The sequence below is a fragment of the Babylonia areolata genome, chromosome 33 (genome assembly GCF_041734735.1).
Source record: "Babylonia areolata isolate BAREFJ2019XMU chromosome 33, ASM4173473v1, whole genome shotgun sequence".
NCBI classification, from domain to species: Eukaryota; Metazoa; Mollusca; class Gastropoda; order Neogastropoda; family Buccinidae; genus Babylonia; species Babylonia areolata.
Genome location: NC_134908.1, coordinates 18,197,045 through 18,219,619, shown reverse-complemented (window position 1 = coordinate 18,219,619; position 22,575 = coordinate 18,197,045). Strand labels below are relative to the sequence as shown.

Genomic DNA, 22,575 nt, shown 5'->3' with positions numbered 1-22,575 from the left:
CTCTGTATCTCTCTCAGTATGTCTCTCATTCTCTCTCTCTTTCTTTATATATGTAAGCACCAACACTAAGACTTACTGAAATGCCATGGGTTATCATTTTCATATGCATGTGTGTTGTATCACTGTATGCATGTGCTTATTTCCAGTATGGATACATACAGATCGGTGTATGGATTGATGTATTCATATTTGTTCTGTTTTGTTAATTGAAAAAGAATATATAAAAGAAAATCAAAAATCAGTTTTGAACATTGTTGTTTGTAGATGAAAATGTGTGTGTGTGCTTGCGAGTGTGTGTGTGTGTGTGTGTGATATTAATTCCAAGCATGCTTTTCCTCAGTGATTTCTTGCCATGTTAGTATTGCCTAAACAAGTAATGGCATTGCCATATGCCATAATTTGTGTGTGTGTGTGTGTAACATTCATTCTGAGCATACTTTCCATCAGTGTTTTCTTGCCACACAGTTATCCACACAGGTCACAGTATTGCCATATACATTGTTATAGATTTGCACAAGTCACAGTCTTACATGCTTTTTTTTATCATATCAACACATGTCATGGTTTTGCCATACATACTGTTATCTACAAAAGTCACTCTTGCCATATATGCACTTATCTGCACAAGTCACAGTATTGCTGTACGCATTGTTATGTACACAAGTCATGGTCAAAGCAATCACTGACATTTCTTTTTTTTTTCTTTTTCTTTTTAACCATGTCCCATTCATGATGTTGGGAAAGAATTTTTGTTCTAAGATATATTCACATGCAATACATAGATAGTCTGCACTTTTTTGGATGTCATGTATGCTCATGTGTCTGTGTGGGCTGTTGTTTAAAAAACATCACCTCCCTTGAATCATTGTACTCTCAAAAACATTAGTACTGGTTCATCAGGAAAAAAACCCCAACAATCAACACTTGAAAAATATTCATGATTTGCTTTTAATAATAATAAGAATAGATCCTTTATTCACATTTGCCTATATTGTTTTGTTTGGGTTGTCTTTGCTTTTTTAAAATATTGAAATAAAAACTGGCCTATTTATTTGTTTCAGGATGTGTGTGTGTGTGTGTGTGTGTTCTTCAGTTTAAAATCAATTAATGTAGTGTGATTTTACACAGAAAAAAACATATACAAAAGAACAAGAATCTAATGCAGTGTATATTGTTAGCTGTAGTTTGCTCTGTGTGTGTGTGGTTAAAGCATTGGACTGTCAATCTGAGGGTCCTGGGTTCGAATCTCGGTAACGGCGCCTGGTGCGTAAAGGGTTGAGATTTTTCCAATCTCTCAGGTCAACATATGTGCAGACCTGCTTGTGCCAGAACCCCCTTATGTGTATATGCAAGCAGAAGATCAAGAGGAAATTTTCTATCTAAAATTACGTTTAAATAACATACTTACCGTGACCCAACTAGTGCAGACTCCGGCAGGGGTCTGACATTCCTGTCCTGTGCAAACTACTATTCACCTATGCGGAGAAAATGAAAGTACTACGGCCGATAACCTCCCGGAAGTAGGTAACGTCCCCTTTATCCCCTTGGCTAGCACCCTCTTTTGACGGCGATATGCCATCACCAGCGCAGCGAGCAGGGAGAACAGGAAGCGGGGAGGCCGGGAGAGTCTTAAATTTGGGTCATGGTAAGTATGTTATTTAAACGTAATTTTAGATAGAAAATGTCCTTTTAATTACACATACTTAACCGTGACCCAACTAGTGCAGAATAGCGCGACAAGGTGGAGGGCTAGCCTGTTCTACTGTCTGTGTGCTGCGATGGCCTGCTGTACAACTACCACAGAAGCAATGCCTCTTGAGCCATCATCCCGCAGGCATGTGACGTCTCTCAGGTAGAAGTCGATGAAGGTGGCAGGATTTTTCCAGTAGGCGGCATCCAAGATGTCTTGCAGCCGTGTTGAGTGCGCTAAGGCAAGAGAAGAGGACCACGCTCTGACTTCATGCGCTCTGGCTGAGGAGGCATCAAGTCTCAATCCTACATCTGCATACGCACCTTTAATCGCCTTGACTATCCATCGAGACAGAGACGTTTTGCTAATGTCACACGGATGGTCCAGGTTCCAGCTAATGAAGAGGCGTCGTTTGGACGCTCGGAAGCTTCGAGACCTTTTAAGGTATATGCGCAGGGCCCTGACCGGGCAGAAGAATCTGTCCTCGTCGTCATGGGCCAGAATGGAAGAGAGCGGTTTGATGAAAAGAATGGGAGAGGGTGTACAGGGAGATTGATTTTTGGCAAGAAAATCAGGAATCTAAGCGAGATAGATCCGTCCGGCTCAAAGGCTATATCTTGTGTGATGCCACTGAGGGCATGAACCTCACTACACCGCCTGCCTGAGGCGAGTGAGATGAGAAAGAGTGTCTTCATGTAGAGCAGCTTGAAAGGAGCTATAGCAAGGGGTTGGAAGGGGGCCTTGCGGAGGTATTGCAGGACCAGAAAAAGGTCCCAAGAAGGGGTCCGAAGGGATTTACGTGCGTGATTGAGGGAAGCCCCTCGAACCAGTGCTCTGAGCAGGGGGTCATCTGAGAAAGAGGGCCCGCCCAGTTGCCAAAGAATGGAGCTGATTGCAGCGCAATGGACACGTACTGCAGAGGCAGAGAGGCCTTTGGAGGAGGAGAGGAAGGCAAGAAAGTTGGCGAGATCCATATTGGATGGGTGTGTGGGATTGACTGAGTGGGTTGAGCACCAGGAGAGCCAGCGGTTCCAGTGTGCAGAGTAAACGCCTTGAGTGCCTTTGCGATGTGACCTGCACACAAGGTCAGCTGTGTCATCGGAGGCGCCTAGTGTTGACAGAGATTCCCGCACAGTAGCCAGGCGTGTAGGTTGAGGACCTCTGGGTTTTCGTGGGGGATGAAGGCATACCCTGAAAGGCTGGGCCAGCTGATCGACAGGGCGTCCACGGCCCAGGCCTGCGGGTCTGGGACTGGGGAGACGTATGCCGGAATGCGGAAGTTGAATCTTGTGGCGAAGAGATCCACATGTGGTTTGTGCCAATGGTCCCAGATCAGCTGGAGTGTTGAGTGTGACAGGGTCCACTCTGTTTGTAGCACTGTGTAGGATCTGCTGAGGTAATCTGCTAGAATGTTGAGCTTGCCTGGGACATGCCGTGCTATCAGGTGGATGTTGTGCTCTTGACACCAGAGGAGGACTGTCTCCGCACGCAGGGACAGCTGGTGTGAGTGAGCTCCCTTCTGTTTGATCAGATAACATGCTACCGTTGTGTTGTCCGTGCATAGCAAGATCGACCTGTGAGCAACGTGGGGGAGGAAGTGCTGGAGGGCAAGGAAGACCGCCTCCAGTTCCAGTTTGTTGATGTGCCATGACTGCTGTTGTGGGGTCCAAGTCCCCAACGCTGTGTGGTTCTCCATGTGTGCATCCCAGCCCATGTTGGAGGAATCTGTGTACAGTTCTGCATCCGGTGTTGGGTCCGAGATTGGAACCCCAGCGTTGAGCCATTGCATGTCCATCCAGTGCTGGGTTGACTGTGAGAACCATGTGCCTAGAGGTATACAGGTGTCCCATGTCTGTGAAGACTGGGACCACCTGTCCTGGGAGTGACGCTGAAACGGGCGTTTGTGTAGTCTCCCCAGCGGAACTAGTGCAGCGAGGGACTCCATGAAGCCTAGCAGAGAGGCAAGTTCCCTGGCAGACGCTGAGGTTGCCTGTGATAGTTGAGAGAGGAGGCTGTGTAGCCTGTGGAGGCGAGGCATGGCCGGACGTATGGTCATTGATACGGAATCGATCGCCATACCCAGGAATTCGAACTGTTGGGAGGGTTCCAGTTCCGATTTTTCTGCATTCATGAGAAAGCCCAGTGATTGGCACTGGTTCCTGACAAGGTTCAGGTGGTGCTAGCAGAGGGCCCTGCTCTCCGCAAGGATCAACCAGTCGTCTAGGCAGACCCTCAGGCGTATGGCCTTGCTCCTGAGGGCTAAACATAGTTCCCTGACCACCCTGTTGAAGACCCATGGGGCTGGTGCAAGGCCAAATGGAAGGGCTCTGAACTGGAAGGACTTGCTGTCCCATGAGAAGCGGAACCACTTGCGGTCCCTGGGGTGAATGAGGATGTGGAAGTATGCATCCGTGAGGTCTATGGAGACTGCCCAGTCTCCTTGCCTGATGGATTCCCTGATTGACGCAGGTGATTCCATGCAGAATGGTTTGTGCTGGAGGTGTTTGTTTAGAGGAGAAAGGTCTAGGACCGGCCGCCATCCACCGGAGGTTTTGGGGACGACGAAAATACGGCCGAAAAAGCCTGGTGACAGAGGAGGAGCTTCCTCTATGGCCTCTTTTTGGAGAAGAGAGAGGACTTCATCCCGCAGGGCTGCGCGGGCTGCATCGCCCTGTGTGGGGGGAGGGGGGGGGAAGGGAGGAGGAGAGAGAGTGAGAGGTGCCTTGGAGGAGAGCCAAGGCAGGCAGAACCCCGACCCTATCACCTGGAGGACCCACTCGCAAGCTGGGAGAGACAGCCACGCTGGCATGTGCCTGGATAGGCTGCTGTAGCATGAGTGGCGGGTGAAGGGTGGGGTAAATCATTGGGGGTGGGCCGGTCTGGAGGTGGCTGATGGCCTGTGTGGAGGGCGGAATGTGTGCGGCTGGCGCCTGTACACCCTGGGCTTGGCCCTGGGTTGCGCCCTGGGTTGCGCCCTGGGTTGCGCTCTGGGTTGCGCTCTGGGTTGTGCCCTGGGTTGCGCTCTGGCGTTAGAGGATGAAGACTGACACGGGCACGGTCTGAAGGCGGATATGATGTTGCGCCTGAAGGTGTAGGGTTGATGCCGTGGAGCGTGCCGCAAGTGTGCCGAAGCGCGGAGAGGGCCTGTGCCAAGGGCAAGGTCCGTACCCAAGTCTGCGCGGCGTTTTATGGCCGCGGTGGGGAAGCTCTGACCAAATAGGGAACCGTCCGTGGGAGGAAGCGCTCTGAGGGAAGTGTGCTCTGGCGGAGAGCGCACGTATGGAGAGTGGTCAAGCACAGCGTCCCTCCTGGCCAAAATAACATTCATGTAGGCCTGTGACTGTATATTGGCAGACCGCATGAGGAGCTGGCTGATCTGCTGTACAAAGGGGGAGAAGATGGTAATGTCAAGGCCGGCTGGTTGATCAGTGGGGGTTTCCATCAGTGCTGTGGCAAGGCCCGCAAGGAAGTTGTCTATGGCGGCAGTTGATTCAAGGGATAATCTGGTAGCTTCCTCCAGATCCATAAGGAATCTGTCGGGCAACGTTACTGTGCGATTGCTATGTGAGTTGTGCGGGAAGAGTAGTAGATCTTCCTGAGAAAGAGGCAGGGGTCTTTGAGGAATAGGACCCGGAGCTAAAAGTGGGGGCTTTGAAGTGGGTCTGGGCAGGGTTTTCAAGAATTTCCCTCGACCCATTGCGGCTGGGAAATTGGGGACAGAGTCAGAGGGGACATCGCTGATGGGTTGGCCCCTGATGCGTGCCAGTGTGTTTTGCAGGGCGTCAAGTACCATGGGCGACTGTGTAAGGGCGTAGTGAGGGCCATGGGAGGATCTGTGGATGCCCACAATTTCCATAGCACCGCGGATTTGAGGCGTGCCCTGTGCTTGAATTGCCTCCACCCTATCTGGAGTGTAGGAAGCTAGGAGGGCTAATGCTTCCTGCAGGGAAACCAGCTGATCTTCCTCCGAAGGTGGTTCCTCTGTGTCTGTGTCACCATAAGAAAATGTCTCTTCAGTGGCATAGAATGATGGGTCAGGCTGTGTGCTGGGCACGTGACCGGTGTGGTTGCACTGGGTGCTCTGAGTGTGTCCCGTTGTAGTAGAGAGGAGCTGCTGGGGGGTGGCAGAGGGTGGTGGAAGGAGATGTGCTGCAGAAGAAGAAGGAGCAGTAGCAGGAGAAGGTGTGGCACCAGGAAGAAGAGTGGAGCATAATTGCTGCAGCAAGTTGACAATGAGCTGCTGATTGTTTGGTAGAGCAGCTTGCTGAGAGACCATTAGTGGCTGGGAAACAGCAGCAGCTGGCGTGGCAGATGTGGACATCACTGCATAGCTTTCTGGAACCGTGCACGCACCAGCACTGTAGGCAAGGGGCAGTGCCGGTGCAAGGGAAGTAACTGCGGCAGTCACCGGTAAGGGATCCGAAGCAGAAGTTTTACCCACCTGGTTATCACCTTCTGGTCGGTTGTCTTCATCCTTCCTGAAGGTGGATTCAGATCTGACTGCATCAGGAGTCACCGTCATCATGATGTCTGTCACTATTTCAATCTGCACATCACTGCTGGCGTTTGCTGTGACTGGTTCAGTCTTGATGACATCAGTGCTGGTGTTTGCTATGACTGGTTCAGTCTTGATGACATCAGTGCTGATGTTTGTTATGACTGGTTCAGTCTTGATGACATCAGTGCTGGTGTTTGTTATGACTGGTTCAGTCCTGATGACATCAGTGCTAGTGTTTGCTGTGACTGGTTCAGTCCTGATGACATCACTGCTGGTGTTTGCTGTGACTGGTTCAGTCTTGATGACATCAGTGCTAGTGTTTGCTGTGACTGGTTCAGTCTTGATGACATCACTGCTGATGTTTGCTGTGACTGCTTCAGTCTTGATGACATCAGTGCTGGTGTTTGTTGTGACAGCTTCAGTCTTGATGACATCACTGCTGATGTTTGCTGTGACTGCTTCAGTCTTGATGCTAGTGTTTGCTGTGACTGGTTCAGTCCTGATGACATCACTGCTGGTGTTTGCTGTGACTGCTTCAGTCTTGATGACATCACTGCTGATGTTTCCTGTGACTGCTTCAGTCTTTACAACATCATGGTTTATGTTTGTGCTGATGGATTCAGTCTGAAAATGAAACTTAACTTTTGATTTCTCACACTGAAAATGACACCTCACATTCCATGGAGTCACTGGTGAAGAAGACAAATGAACACATGTACAGGATTCACATTTGATGTTCACATCCCCTTCTCTTTTGACTACAGACTGGAACTGGTGAAACACACCACTTGTTGCATCCTGATCAACTGGTTCAGCTTTAATACCTGGACCACTGTCTGTGTGTCTGTCTGTTTCAGACTTCATGACAGCAGCCGATGGATTCTGAGTGTCTGTCTCACAGGGTGTGGTGGCTGTGCTCACATCAGTCACAGACCTGTCACATGCATAATCTGCAACAGACAGAACATATAAGAGGCTTGTTAATGACAACAACTTCTGTCCTCAATCACTGATTGAAAGTGATTTGTCAATCACTCAATGACAACTTCTGGCCTCAATCACTGAATGTCAGTGGACTGATATTGACAGCTTCTGTCCTCAATCACTGAATGTCAGTGGCTTGATATTGACAACTTCTGTCCTCAATCACTGAATGTCAGTGGATTGATATTGACAACTTCTGTCCTCAATCACTGAATGTCAGTGGATTGATATTGACAACTTCTGTCCTCAGTCACTAAAGTGTTGATATCAGTTACAGGATCTTTAATGTGCATATCTAATCTTTTGTAAGCTTATTTCCATAAAGGCAATCAAGGCACAAGCAGGACCGCATTTGTGAATGTCAACTCAGAGACTGGCAATGGGATGGAAATAGAGTTCCAATTCTTGAATCACTTGGCTACTGTGCTCATTGCTGTTACTAGTGTTAGAAATATGACACTGTTGTTTATCATCTGATAAACCCGATATGGTTTGTAAATATTATTCTGAATTTCAAAACATCATTATACACATGTGTAATGAGGTTCTGGTTCTGAATGTGTGTGTGTGTGTGTGTGCATATGTGTGTGTGTTAGTGTTTGAGTGTGTGTATCCATGCTTTAGTGTATGCGTGTATGTGTTTCTGCAAACCTTTCTGAAGTGGTGAAGTGAGATTGGAACAAAATGTGGAGATGTGGAGTGATGGCCTAAAGGTAACGCGTCCGCCTAGGAAGCGAGAGAATCTGAGTGCACTGGTTCGAATCACGGTTTAGCCGCCGATATTTTCTCCCCCTCCACTAGACCTTGAGTGGTGGTCTGGACGCTAGTCATTCGGATGAGACGATAAACCGAGGTCCCGTGTGCAGCATGCACTTAGCGCTCGTAAAAGAACCAACGGCAACAAAAGGGTTGTTCTTGGCAAAATTCTGTAGAAAAATCCACATCGATAGGAAAAACAAATAAAACTGCATGCAGGAAAAAATAACAAAAAAAAGGGGTGGCGCTGTAGTTTAGCGACACGCTCTCCCTGGGGAGAGCAGCCCGAATTTCACACAGAGAAATCTGTTGTGATAAAAAGAAATAAAAATACAAATACAAACTGTTCATAATTATTACTAAGGCTTGCTTATGTTCACAGACATTAAAAAAAAAAAAAAAAAAAAAAAAAAAATCCAAGTCCCAGGCACATTTTAACACTCAATACCAATTCTGATCTCCGACCATGCACAGAACCATTCATGTACACCTGCTCCTCAGGAGCATATCATGATGACATGAGAAAATGGAGTTTATTCTATCTTATCTTTTTAATGGTGTTAAACTGTTATCAATGTTACCACTTCAAACCACACAGACCTTGTCCACTGGAAGCTATCTCCTTCAGTTTTTTGGCATGTGATCTGCCTGTCATGTGTCGCTCATACTGCCGGCCTGACTTGAGCGTCAAGTCACAGGTTGTACACCTGAACGACATGACGAACTGTGTCGCCAGACAAGGCTGAGGGAGGGCAAAGGTCAAGCAAGAAGTCTGGTGCTGGAGATGTGTTGCTGAAAAAATATAAGAAAAAAGAAATATATTAATGTATCAGAAAACAGCGAATGCATACCAATAGGGAAGACTATGCTTTATTATAAGCTGAACATCTGTATAGTATTTGCATGATAGCTACTAAAAACACACACACAAAATGCAGAAAATAGTGACAAATCTGCAGATCAACAACTCATCATTGCCATCGTCTTCTTAGGATCTCATCATCGTCACTGTGCCAAAAATTTCAAGTGGTAATTAATACCAATAGCTATTATTCAAACTATATAATTAATTTTGCACAATAAACTGACAAGAGAATAAATATTCGTCACCTCATATCATCTTGTTTTGTTTAAACTGATAACACACACACACACACACACACACACACAAACAAACAACAAAATACCGTTGTTATCGATTTTTAATCACGAAAACAAAAAAAAAGACTATAGACGATAAGTAGCAACTACGTGAACGGACACAGACACGTGTAAGAAGGAACAAATGATTTAAAACCAGGGAAATGTCAGTCACTATTACTGTTTCAGAATTATCACCCAGCGCAAGAGGCCGAGCTCCATGCGAAAAAGAAATGTTGCACTGTAAGCTTTGTATGGAATAAAATAACTACATCAACACCATGCATAACAAAGAAGACAAGGTTGAAAAATAGAACATCACATCCACATTTCTTCTGTCTGTGTGACTGGCGGAGTGAACGTCCACGCCTTGTTGTGAACATTAATCATTCCGTCTACAGGAGGAATATTGCCCACAATGTCAATAAAAGCAAACAGAATGATAAAAACTCAAATAACTTACATTCCACAGAATTCTATTCGAACTTCAGAAAAATTGCAAGGTCCCTCCACGTAAGTCATATAAGATGAGATAACTCTCATGGCTCAAATGCCACTGCACAAAACACTGTCTTTTAACCGAAACAGACAGATAATGACGAAAGTGTAAACAACATCAATTGGGTTTTGATGAAAAACAGTGACACTAACACACGAAAAATAATGTGTCTCGCGTGTGTGTGTGTTGTTGTTGTGTTTTGTGTGTGTGTGTGTGTGTGTGTGTGTGTGTGCACGCATGCGCACGTGCACGCATCAACACTCCACCTTCCTCATTAAAAAAAAAAAAATCCATATAATAATATATATCTAAACGTTTTTCATTGACTCCTTGTTGTTAATGTGGTTTCTTGACAACATCACATTGTTTGAAGATGACTATCCTCTGGGATGCATAAGACATACAGATTTCGATTATGTTTCAGATTCCTTTTATGTAAATGTGGGCCTTTAGACAACTCACTTTCTACCAGATAATGGTATCATTGCCAAACAAACAATGCACATATTTCTTCAAAATAGAACAGAGTTTCTCTGGGCCTTCCCAAATGTATGTGTGTGCTTGGGTACATGTCTGTAGTACCTCTCTCTCTCTGTCTGTTTGAGTGTGTGTGTTGTGTGCATATCATAGGAGATGTGAAATATGTGTGTGTGTGTTTCCCTGCACTTACACACTTGTGTGTGTGTGTGTGTGTGTGTGTGTGTGTGTGTGTGTGTGTGTGCATGTGTCTGAATTATGGGAGCTGAGGCATGTAGAAGTGTGTGTGTGTTTGTGTGCATGAGTGTGTGTGTGCGTGCGTGCACACACGCACATGTGTATGTGAATTGAGGCATGTAGAAATGTGTGTGTGTGTGTGTGTGTGTGTGTGTGTGTGTGCATGTATGTGTGTATATGTCTGCATGTGTTTTTTCCGTGTGTGTGAATGTGTGTGTTTAACAGTGTATGGGTATGTGTGTGTGTTGGGATTTGTGTGCTTTTATGTGTAGTGTGGGGTCTGGGTACAGTTGTTTGCCAGTGACCTATTTTCTTTCATCTTTTTATTTTTCAACTGCTGTGCATCTTTCCCTGCACTGTATTTTGACGTATGTATCATACCCTTTTAAGAATTAAGAAATAAATATCCTCCTAGGATAGGATGTTTGTATCTGTGTTTTGTGTGTGTGTGTGTGAGGAAGTGGGAGTGTGTGTGCTATTATATGCCTGTGTGTGAACGTGTGTGTATGTCACTATGTGTGTGTGTGGTACATGTGTGTGTTGTGTATGGATGCGAGTCTGGTACATGTGTGTGTGTGTGTGTGTGTGTGTGTGCACGCGCGTCTGTTTGTACATGTGTGGGTGTACAGTGTGTGTGTGGGTGTGTACATGCATGTGTGTGTACTGTGTAGCATATTGTGTGTGAGTGTGGATGTGTATGTGTGATGCATGCAAGCATGCGTGCATGAATTTGATGTTTTTACATCTGAAACTAATATATGAATCTAGTACACTCAGTAAACAGGGAGATGATGCACTCAGACTGTGATAACACTGATTGAAAGAAGCTGTCTCCCCTTCCCTCTATCCACACTCAGACACTAATATGTATATAAATATCCAGAGACAGAGGTAGACAGACAGACAGGTACACAGACAGACTGAGAGACAGACAGACAGGCAGACATGCCAGTCATTCTATTATCAGTGACAAGACAAGACATGTAAAGATATGTTTATTCCAGGAAACCCCATGGAGGTACATAAAAATATGACATATTTCATCCAATACGAAACAGAACACATTTGATATGAATATTGTACTCACAATCAATTACACTGGCTATCTGAGTGATACGTTTGGAGGGAAAAAAGTATACAGCTATTAGACAACATATAAAGGATTTAGAATTGTTAATCATTGTCACAGCAACATCAAATAACAGAAATAATAAGAATGTTTTATTTGTACTCCATTTTCATTCAAATACAATAATACTCTAGGCAAATCACATGATCAAAATATAAGAAGAAGAAAAAAATCACATAAAAATCATAATCACAAGTGAGAATTTTATAACAAATCTACCCCCACTCCCTTGTATACAATGTACAGTCACCTCACCCACATAGCAAACATCCAAACATAATCCACGTTATCATAATACCAAACACACATACACATAATCTGATGCATGTACACACACACACACACACACACACACACACACACACACACACTCACATGTGCACGCAGACACAGAGACACAGATACTCACTGTAAATATACATACAGAAAAATAAAATAATAAAAATCTGAAGAGAGTTAAGAATGAAAAATCACAAAGTCACAAATACACACCATCTTGGTTACAAATTGGTGTGCCTTTTTTTTCTTTGTGTGTTTGTGTGTGTGTGTGTGTTGTGTGTGTGTGTGTGTGTGTGTGTGTGTGTGTGTGTGTGTGTGTGTGTGTGTGTGTGTGTGTGTGTGTGTGTGTGTGTGTGTGAAATCTACAGTGTCAATGAAGTGCCTTTTTTTCTCTTTTTTTTGTTATCGTTGTTAACAAGACAATGTCAATCATGGACAAATCAGAATTAGGATTAAAATCATTATATTTAAAATAGACCCTATTCTTATTTACCATTCAATGAGTTATGTTGTTGTAGACAGAATAAATGACATGAACTTGGTTATGACATTTTAACATTAGATATTCTGACTTTAGTGTCAGTTTTTCAATGTGTCACTGTGGTCAGTTAATTACATACATATGCCATACCACATCTACTTGGCAAATGCTTGACCAGCAGCATAACCCAACACGTTAGTCAGGCCTTGAGTGCATGTTTGTTTACCTATCAGAGTGGATTTCTTCTACACAATTTTGCCAGAGGACAACATTTGTTGTCATGGGTTCTTTTTCAGTGTGCCAAGTGTGTGCTGCATACAGGACCTTGGTTCATCCCCTCATCTGAAAGACTAGACGTTGAGTTTGATTTTCCAGTCAAACTTGGGAGAAAGGGTGAGACAGGGATTCAAACCCTGACCTTCACAGACACTGTACTGACAGATAAACGTCTTAACCATTCTGCCACTTTCAGGAAATTCAGATCTTTGGGGTATCAGCCTGTGTAAAAGCCTTATTGATCCCCAGTCCCATTAAAAGTCTCACTGCACATGTCACACACAAACTGTTCATGACCGGTATGAATCAACTTGTCTTTTCAAATGACCCGTCCCAGTAAAAGCCTTATTGCACACATCACACACAAACTGTATGAAACAACTTGTGTCTTAAATGACCTGCCTGAGTAAAAGCCTTACAGCACACATCACACACATGCTTCATTGTTATTTCTCTGCATAAGTTTCCTGACATCTAGGTCAGCAAACTTTCCCTCATCCATTTGCTGTAAATATTGGTTTTCTCACTTGTGTGGGTTCTCTTGTGTCTTTTTAGGTCACTGGTCTCAGAGAATGCAGTCCCACAGACATTGGGTTTCGCACATGCATGGACTGACCTGATGGCACAGTGTGGACACATGTAAGGTTTTTTCCCTGTGTGGCTTCTCCTGTGTCTCTTCAAGTGATGAGCCAGAGTAAAAGCCTTACTGTACACGTTACACACCAACTGTTTATGACTGGTATGAATCAACTTGCGTTTCTTCAGGTTGCCAGTGTACTGTGTACATTTTTACTGGTGTAATTTCTGGATGTGTCTCTTTAAATCACGTGACTGGGTGAAAGCTGCAGGACAGTGAGGACAGGTGTGAGGTTTCTCTCCTGTGTGGGTCAGCTGATGTCGCTTTAGATTACAGGACTGAGTAAAACCTTTTCCACAGACTGTGCACACGTGAGGTTTCTCTCCTGTGTGGGTTCTCTTGTGCATTTTTAAGCTACCATAATGAGAGAACGCTGCCCCACAGACATCACAGGTATAAGGTTTCTCTCCTGTGTGGATCCTCTTGTGGTTTTTCAAGACACCAGTCTGAAAGAACGCTGCCCCACAGAAATGACAGATACAGGGTCTCTCACCTGCATGGACTGACCTGATGTGTGTCTGTAAGTCACTTGACTGATTAAAATCAGCGTCACAGTGTGGACACTTGTTAGGTTTTTCCAATGTGTGGATTCTCCTGTGTCTCTTCAAGTCACTAGCCCAAGTAAAAGCCTTACTGCACACATCACACACATGCTGTCTGCTCTTTTTCTCCTCACTCTCATTGTCAGTGTTATCATCAGCTTCGTTGTTTGTTCTCTGCACAACTTTCTTGTCATCAAGGCCAGTGACCTTTCCCATGTCCATGTTCCTGTAGACATGTGGTTTCTCACCTGTGTGGATTATCTTGTGTTTTTTCAAATCACCAAATTCAGAGAACTCCGCCCCACAGACATCACAGATATAGGGTCTGTCACCTGCATGGGCTGACCTGATGTGTCTCTGTAAGTGACCTGAACGATTAAAACCAGCGGCACAGTGTGGACATATGTAAAGTTTTTCACCTGAGTGGATTCTCCTGTGTGCCTTCAAGTGACTAGCCCGAGTAAAAGCCTTACTGCATACCTCACACACATGCTGCCTGCTCTCTTTCTTCTCACTCTCCTTGTCAGTGTTATCACCAGCTTTGTTGTTTGTTCTCTGCACAACTTTCCTGTCAGTGACCTTTCCCACGTCCATGTTGCTATAGTTACCAGCATCACAAACACCAGGTGTGGGGGACACAGGTAACACAGCATGCAGTTTCTCACCATGAACATGCACCATATCTAGTTTTGAATTCCTGAACAGCACAAAGGAAGGAGGACAACGCTGAGACACGTGACTTCTGTTCTGAGACAGCAGTGACCCAGAAGTGTTGGCAGACTTGTGTAGAGGAGTTCTGTTTGCTTCAGATGCTGACAGCTGAGGTGTTGTCTTGTTAGTGACTGAAGACTCAACTTTTACTTGTTTCTGAAATGAAAATAATGAAAATGACTGCCAACAGTAAGACAAACACAAATTACCAGATAAATGAGCAAAACGTCTTGACTTGTGGTCCAAAATGTGTCGTTCAGTCTGTACTCACACTACACATATGCATATAATACTTTTCCAGTATACAAACGGAAGGCAAATTCCATTATTATTTGGAAAGAAATATTCACAGTTTTTAAATATGAGCATTTATTCCCATGGGCTCTGAGAATGAGTAGCCTTTTTTTTAATGGCATCTATGATCAGACAGAGAGGTTGTGATGGACCTTCAGTCTGTACTGTGCAGAGTGTGACAATGGGTCAGATCTGCCGATAATAATTTACCCAAAGTTCTGGATTTCTCCAGAGTGGTTATGGTGTATATTAGGCCCAGAAATACATTTGACAATTTTGTTATGATCCGTTTAAAAGGTAAAGATGCGATGAAGACAGGAAAGGTTTGAAAATTTCATAGATCTCAATTATAATGAAAAAACAATGAAATGCCAACAGATGTTGGTTACTTTAGATTCAATTGTTCCGCTTTCAGCATGCAACTTTCAGTTTGACAAACATTCCTTTCTGATGATGAGCAAAATAGAATTTGGATCAATAAGATGAAGTACTGGTAACCCCCCATGGCATCCACACACAGACACATTCACTCACAGACGTACATACAGACACAAAGAGAACCAAAACTGGGTTATTACATGGACCCTCTTTGTTTAAATACACGAATCAAAAATGGTCACACAATAACATATTCTTTGTATCAATCTTAGTAAAAGTTTGTCAGGTAATAATGGCATGTTCCCTGATCATCAGAAAATTGTCAGAAAAAAAGCTCGTCATCCCTGTCAGCTTTATAAATTACAACAGCTGTGTGCAATAGGTTAAAGTATAACTTTAATGAAAAGAAATATAATAACAGGCAGATATCTGAGCAATGACACAGCCACAGCCCAGAGAACTTGTAATGGTTACAGGAAGCAAAGGATGTTAAGTTCTTTTACAGCATCTCTTGTTGAAGAAATCACAAGTAAACGTTTTACACACCTGGTTATCACCTGCTGGTCTGTTGTCTTCATTTCTGCTGGAGGTGGATTCAGATCTGACTGCATGACACATCACTGCCATCATGTCTGTCACTGCTTCAGTCTGCACATCGGTGCTAGTGTTTGATGTGACTGGTTCAGTCTTGATGACATCAGTGATGGTGTTTGATGTGACTGGTTCAGTCTTGATGACATCAGTGATGGTGTTTTCTGTGACTGGTTCAGTCTTGATGACATCAGTGATGGTGTTTTCTGTGACTGGTTCAGTCTTGATGACATCAGTGATGGTGTTTGATGTGACTGGTTCAGTCTTGATGACATCAGTGATGGTGTTTTCTGTGACTGGTTCAGTCTTGATGACATCAGTGATGGTGTTTGATGTGACTGGTTCAGTCTTGATGACATCAGTGATGGTGTTTGCTGTGACTGCTTCAGTCTTGATGACATCAGTGCTGATGTTTACTGTGACTGGTTCAGTCTTGATGACATTAGTGATGGTGTTTCCTGTGTTACGGCATTCACTCTGGAAATCAAAATTCACCTCTGAACGATCATGACAAAAGTTTGCTTGAGAGTATTCAGAAGTCATTGAAGTATGAGACCCATACTTGATGTTTACTTCCCTTTCCCCTTTCTCTACAGACTGGAACTGGTGATACATATCACTTGTCACATAGTGATCAACTGGTTCAGTTTTGATACCTGGACCACTGTCTGTGTGTCTGTCTGGTTCAGATTCCAACACAGCAGCTGATGGATTCCAAGTGCCTGTCTCACAGGCTGTGCTCACATTAGTTTCAGATGTTTCACATGTGCTACCTGCAACACTTATCAGTCAAATGTCATTAACAACATCTCTCTTCCTGAACTGATCACCATCATCTATCATCATCAATCACTAAGGTGATCAATGTAAAAATTAGAATAAGAAGTAAACTATCACAGCTACGTTCACAATGTAAGTATTTGGCCCAGACCTGTTAACAGACATAAAAGAATCATCATCCTCTAAAAAAAAAGGGGTTAGCAATACTGCTTAACATTCAGTTGATCAGTCAGCCACAATGGTCATAATCTACCTGACTGTGATGGAAAAACAAAAGAAAACAAAACAAACAAAAAGAAAACAAAGCAACCCCCCCCCCTCCAAAAAAAAAAGAAAAAGAAAAGAAGAAATAAAATACATACACAAACAAGCTTATCTAAAAAAAGCTGGTGGATATGTTAAAGACTGGATTTGTACAATTTGTACAGCACTATTTACTAATTACTATTATTATAACTAGCTCTATATAGCTGTCAGTTTGTACTGGTTGAAGAACAAGGATTCAAACTGGGCTGATTCTTAGTGGGACCTCACCCTGCAAATTGTGGCACACTCTCAAGTGACATGGACTTTAAATCATTATAATGAAGATTGATGCTCACACCTGGGAGTTTGTGGTGTTTACAATACATGTTGCATCAGGTACACCATACACAATCAAGTGTATGCAAACACAGACATGCAAACCAATGCACACCCCCCACACACATTCATGACAAGCAAATTTGTCACAAAGATGGAAGGCAGAATGGGAGAATTGTGTTTTGATACTTTTTACAGCTGAGCAGTATTGAGGAATCCATGTGGCTGAGTGAGATGGGCAGTTTGTTCCATACTACTGGGCCAGGATAGGAAATGTCTTCTTAAATTAAAATCAAAAAGATGAATGTGCAACTGACCTGAACACTGATCCTGTGTCATCCACAGTGGTTCTTCAGCCACATCAATCTCTATCTTCACCTCTGACATCGCTTGCTGATCAGGGGATGCCATTTTTTCACAATGTCTGAAAGCATGCATGTATCACACACCTGTAGTTAAGTTCATTTCTTTAAATATGTGTGTGTGTGTGTGTGTGCATGTGTGAGCATGCATTTGCATGTGAACATTAATGAGTTCTTGCACTGGCTCTTAGTGCTGCAGCCTTGTGGGCTAGTTGTCCTTTGGGAACCATCCCAGCACCAACTGTCCTAAAACACTTGATCGAGAGTGGGGATGTAACTTTGGCTGGACACTCTCCACTAATATTTATATCAAATTCTAGCCCAAGTAGTCAGGACAGCAGATGCCTCCTCTGCTGTTCTGGTGGTCAAAGTTGGACACAACTGACAATCATACATATCATACATATACAAATATGACTTGATATGCATGTATATGCATATACATATTTGCAAATATGGGTTCATATGCATGTATTTGCATATACATATTTGCATACATAATATTTGCATATATATGACAGATTATTATCTGGAATATTTGACAGATTCATGTGTTTGTTTTCGTTTTCTTTTTCTCTGTGTGTGTGTGTGTGTGTGTTTACGTGCGCATGTGTGAGTGTGTGTGTTGTGTGTGTGTGTGTGTGTGCGTGTGCGTGTGTGCGTGTGTGTGTGTGTGTGTGTGTGAACATGTGTATGCCTCTGCATGACATTTTGGTGAGCAAACTATAGGCAGACGCATGTGGATTTTGTTTTCCTTTATATCAGTGTATGTTTGATTTTTTTTTATGTCAAGAAACAGTATGTCAATGTACCTTGCACAGTTTTAACTCCACAGATGTTTGGTCATTTCTACAGTAGTACAATGACTGGAGAATTCATAAAGCATACCGGGACAAATAAATATTAAGCCAGAAAATTTATGTAATAAAACAAGAACAAGATATATCCTGCTCCTTAAGCACCAGTCTGTTGGAGCTGAGCTGGTGTGAGTGCTGCAAAGCTTGTGAAAAAATTCAGACACTAGATCTACAATGATCAATTATCATTTGTAACTTTCACTTCTTTTCTCTTAAGCCAACAGAAGAGTATACATGTGGATATCTCATTGAGGCCTAAATGCTATAAACATGTTAATATGGTGTTGATCAGAAGAGTATGTAGCTATCTCACTTAGTCCTAAATGTTATAAACATATTAATGTGATGTTGATCAGTGTATCTTGTACAGAGCTAAAAGAAAAAAAAATAGCCAGCTCAACAGATCAAGGGCTGGATGGAAAAAATGAAAAAATGAAAGGATTGTGTTGCTTATTCCACCCTCATGAAATAAAATCTATTGAATTAAATTCAAAATTGGTTCAATGGTATCTTGGGATACATGTTCAAAATTTATCCAATGGTATCTCGGAATACATGCTGTGCTCTTTTCTTCACCTCGGTATAGTTCCACAAATAATGTTAATGGAACTTTTTCTGACCTGTTGACAAGTGTTAAAATTCAAACAAAACAAAAATATCAATATTCACTCAGAAACAGAACTACTAACATTAGTAAGAAATAGTATAATCATACTTTAGCATCCTAAATTCAGCTCCAGGAATTCAGGATGCCAAAGTGCGACATTACATTTCATTTGTTTTGAAAATATAATTATTATTATAACTTCATCTTTTTTTACCAAATTAATAGCTTCCAAATCCGATGCATTTTCTAAAAATATCAACTGAACAATTTCTAAAGAAACGTTAAGTTTGGTGGTGTGTTTTTGTTGTTTTTTTTCCCTCGATAAACATCAGTTACTTTTTTTTTCTTTTTGAAAGGCAATTATTGTGTGGAACGTTGTCCGATGGGACATCTCTCTTTGTGTGTGTGTGTGTGTGTGTGTGTGTGTTTCTGTTTGGGGTTGTTGTTTTTTACAAGCACTGTTCAAAAACTTCACTTGTCCTAACACTTGACAGATCGTTTTGTGCTATTACAACAGCTACAGATGCTCAAGAGCCTACTTCCCATCATTTGTCGAAACATAAGAAAATAACAAGCACAGATACCTCTTCATATCACATATTTTAATGTGACACTCAGCAAACTTTGAATCTGCGCGGCGCAAAGGAACTGTGATGAGTCGTTCGCTTGCTATCCGGAAGTTGATCCGAATGAACACGGAAAACGTATTCAGGGTGACAACTATATCTTTCAGCTAGCAGGTTTTGTTTCAGTTTCAAGGCGTCAAATCGTGTGGACTGATCTAGACAGACCATCACCACATCTGAAAAAAAAGAAGAAAATCAAAAAAGGAGTTAGACGACTGATGTTCGTAAACCCAACGTGCTGATCTGGCCTTCAGCAATTGTCGCCATGATGACTAACGACTTGTCTGCTGTTCAAGACTTAAGTTTGATCGGAGTAACAGACACATCCAAGTACAGTAAATAATGAACTGCAATAGACTTTATACTGCATCATACATTAGGTATCCCATTAAGACGCCCAGAACGAGTTGGACACGAATTTATTTTGATCTTGATCTTGTCAGACGCATGAGGCTTGGTAGTGGCCTGTTTGCTGTTCTGGGCTCGTCACTGTTCTAAAACTTGTATGCGTGGTTGTGATTAGTGGTGGCACTCTGGGTCATAAAGGATGGGAATACTGCTTCAGTGAGTGTCCAAGCGGCCCTTGAAAGCAGCTAGTATTGGGGCTAAACCCAATGTGCCCAGATAGCTAGCACGCACACTCGAACCATGATTCTGGGGTGATGCCCTCTCATTGGGTAGAATAAATACTTAACAGTAATAAATTGAAGTTTGATCCGAGTTCTATCCCACAGAGGGTCACACCGAAAAAATAACGACCCTGCCCTAGGTCCCTGAATTCTTTCAGACTCTAAGAGCCAGTGAATACTATACATGGTTCAAGACTGACCGGCCCAGCAACTGGCTTGCACGGTCACCAGTAATTCTTTTGGGGTATCCTTCAAACATATAATAGGGTAGAGGTTCAATTTCTCAAGAAGGCATCACTGTGTTCAGACAAATCCATATATACGCTACCTCACATCTTCTAGGCAGATGCCTGACAGCATGATAACCCAACGTGCTTGTCAGCCTTGATTACATGCATATATATTTGTGTACCTATGAGAGTGGATTTCTTTCTACATTCTGCTTCTTCTTCGTTTGTGGGCTGCAACAACCACGTTCACTCGTATGTACATGAGTGGGCTTTACATGTATGACCGTTTTCACCCCACCATGTAGGCAGCAATACTCCGTTTTGGGGGGTGTACATGCTGGGTATGGCTGACATGGATTACAGGATCTTTAAGGTGCGTATTTGATCTTCTGCTTGCATATACACACGAAGGGGGTTCAGGCACAAACAGGTCTGCGTATATGGTGACCTGGGAGATCAGAAAAATCTCCACCTTTTACCCACCGGGCACTGTTACCGAGATTCGAACCTGAGACCCTCAGATTGAAAGTCCAATGCTTTAATCAGCTTGTGCCCATCTATTTTTACATAATTTGGCAGAGAATGACACTCTCGTTGCCATGGGTTCTTTTTCAGTGTTGCAAGTGTGTGCTGCTGCACACGAGACCTTGGTTTATTGTCTCATGCACTACATACCCCTTTTCAGCCATGTGGGCTATGTCTGGTGTTCCAAATTATGAAATCTGTTGGTGACTGAACAAAAAATTGAGATTTTTCCCAATGAAAAGAAGAAGAAGAAGAAAGAAAGTAAATAAACACTACTCTCATGTTCTCACAGAATGATTATAATAAATGATCTATTCTTCTTATTATTGAAAGCAAATCATGAATATTTTTCTAAACTGATTAACAACTGCTAACTTCAAGTGTTGATTGTTCTGGTTTTTTCCTGATGAACCAGTACTAATGTTTTTGAGAGTACAATGATACAAGGGAGGTGATGCTTTTTAAACAATAGCCCACACAGATACATGAGCGTACATGACATGCAAAAAAGTGCAGACTATCTATGTATTGCATGTGAATATATCTTAGAACAAAAATTCTTTCCCAAATATCATGAATGGGACATGGTTAAAAAAAAGAAAGAAATGTCAGTGATTGCTTTGACCATGACTTGTGTACATAATAATGCGTACAGCAATACTGTGACTTGTGTACATAACAATGCGTACAGCAACACTGTGACTTGTGTACATAACAATGCATATAGCAATACTGTGACTTGTGTACATAACAATGCGTACAGCAACACTGTGACTTGTGTAGATAACAATGCGTACAGAAACACTGTGACTTGTGTAAATAACAATGTGTACAGCAATACTGTGACTTGTGTACATAACAATGCGTACAGCAATACTGTGACTTGTGTACATAACAATGCGTACAGCAATACTGTGACTTGTGTAACTAACAATATGTACAGCAATACTGTGACTTGTGTACATAACAATGTGTACAGCAATACTGTGACTTGTGTAGATAACAATGCGTACAGAAACACTGTGACTTGTGTAAATAACAATGCGTACAGCAATACTGTGACTTGTGTACATAACAATGCGTACAGCAATACTGTGACTTGTGTACATAACAATGCGTACAGCAATACTGTGACTTGTGTACATAACAATGCGTACAGCAATACTGTGACTTGTGTACGTAACAATGCGTACAGCAATACTGTGACTTGTGCAGATAACAGTGCATATGGCAAGACTGACTTTTGTAGACAACAGTATGTATGGCAAAACCATGACTTGTGTTGATATGATAACAAAGCATGTAAGACTGTGACTTGTGCAGATCTGTAATAATGTATATGGCAATACTGTGACTTGTGTGGATAACTGTGTGTGGCAAGAAAACGCTGATGGAAAGTATGCTCAGAATGAATGTTACACACACACACTCACACACACACATACACACACACACACACACACACAAATTATAGCATATGGCAATGCCATTACTTGTTTAGGCAATACTAACATGGCAAGAAATCACTGAGGAAAAGCATGCTTGGAATTAATATTACACACACACACACACACACACACACACACACATATACTCGCAAGCACACACACACACACACATATTCATCCATAAACAACAATGTTCAAAACTGATTTTTGATTTTCTTTTATATATTCTTTTTCAATTAACAAAACAGAACAAATATGAATACATCAATCCATACACTGATCTGTATGTATCCATACTGGAAATAAGTACATGCGTACCAACACACATGC

At 42.7% G+C, this 22,575-nt stretch overlaps 1 protein-coding gene and 1 long non-coding RNA gene across 2 annotated transcripts; both read right to left on the bottom strand.

Annotated features, from left to right (window-relative positions):
* Positions 1-6,788: 6,788 nt before the first annotated feature.
* LOC143277244 (uncharacterized) lies at positions 6,789-9,579 on the bottom strand. The gene is made up of 3 exons (XR_013053706.1): positions 9,532-9,579; positions 8,529-8,720; positions 6,789-7,138 (listed from the first exon to the last, which is right to left on the bottom strand). It is a non-coding gene; the product is annotated as an uncharacterized LOC143277244 (long non-coding RNA).
* Positions 9,580-12,969: 3,390 nt separating this feature from the next.
* LOC143277232 (zinc finger protein 711-like) lies at positions 12,970-14,489 on the bottom strand. The gene has a single exon (XM_076582019.1). The coding sequence runs from the start codon at positions 14,304-14,306 to the stop codon at positions 13,236-13,238; it is 1,071 nt and encodes a 356-aa protein (XP_076438134.1). The 5' UTR covers positions 14,307-14,489; the 3' UTR covers positions 12,970-13,235.
* Between the last annotated feature and the right edge of the window lie 8,086 nt (positions 14,490-22,575).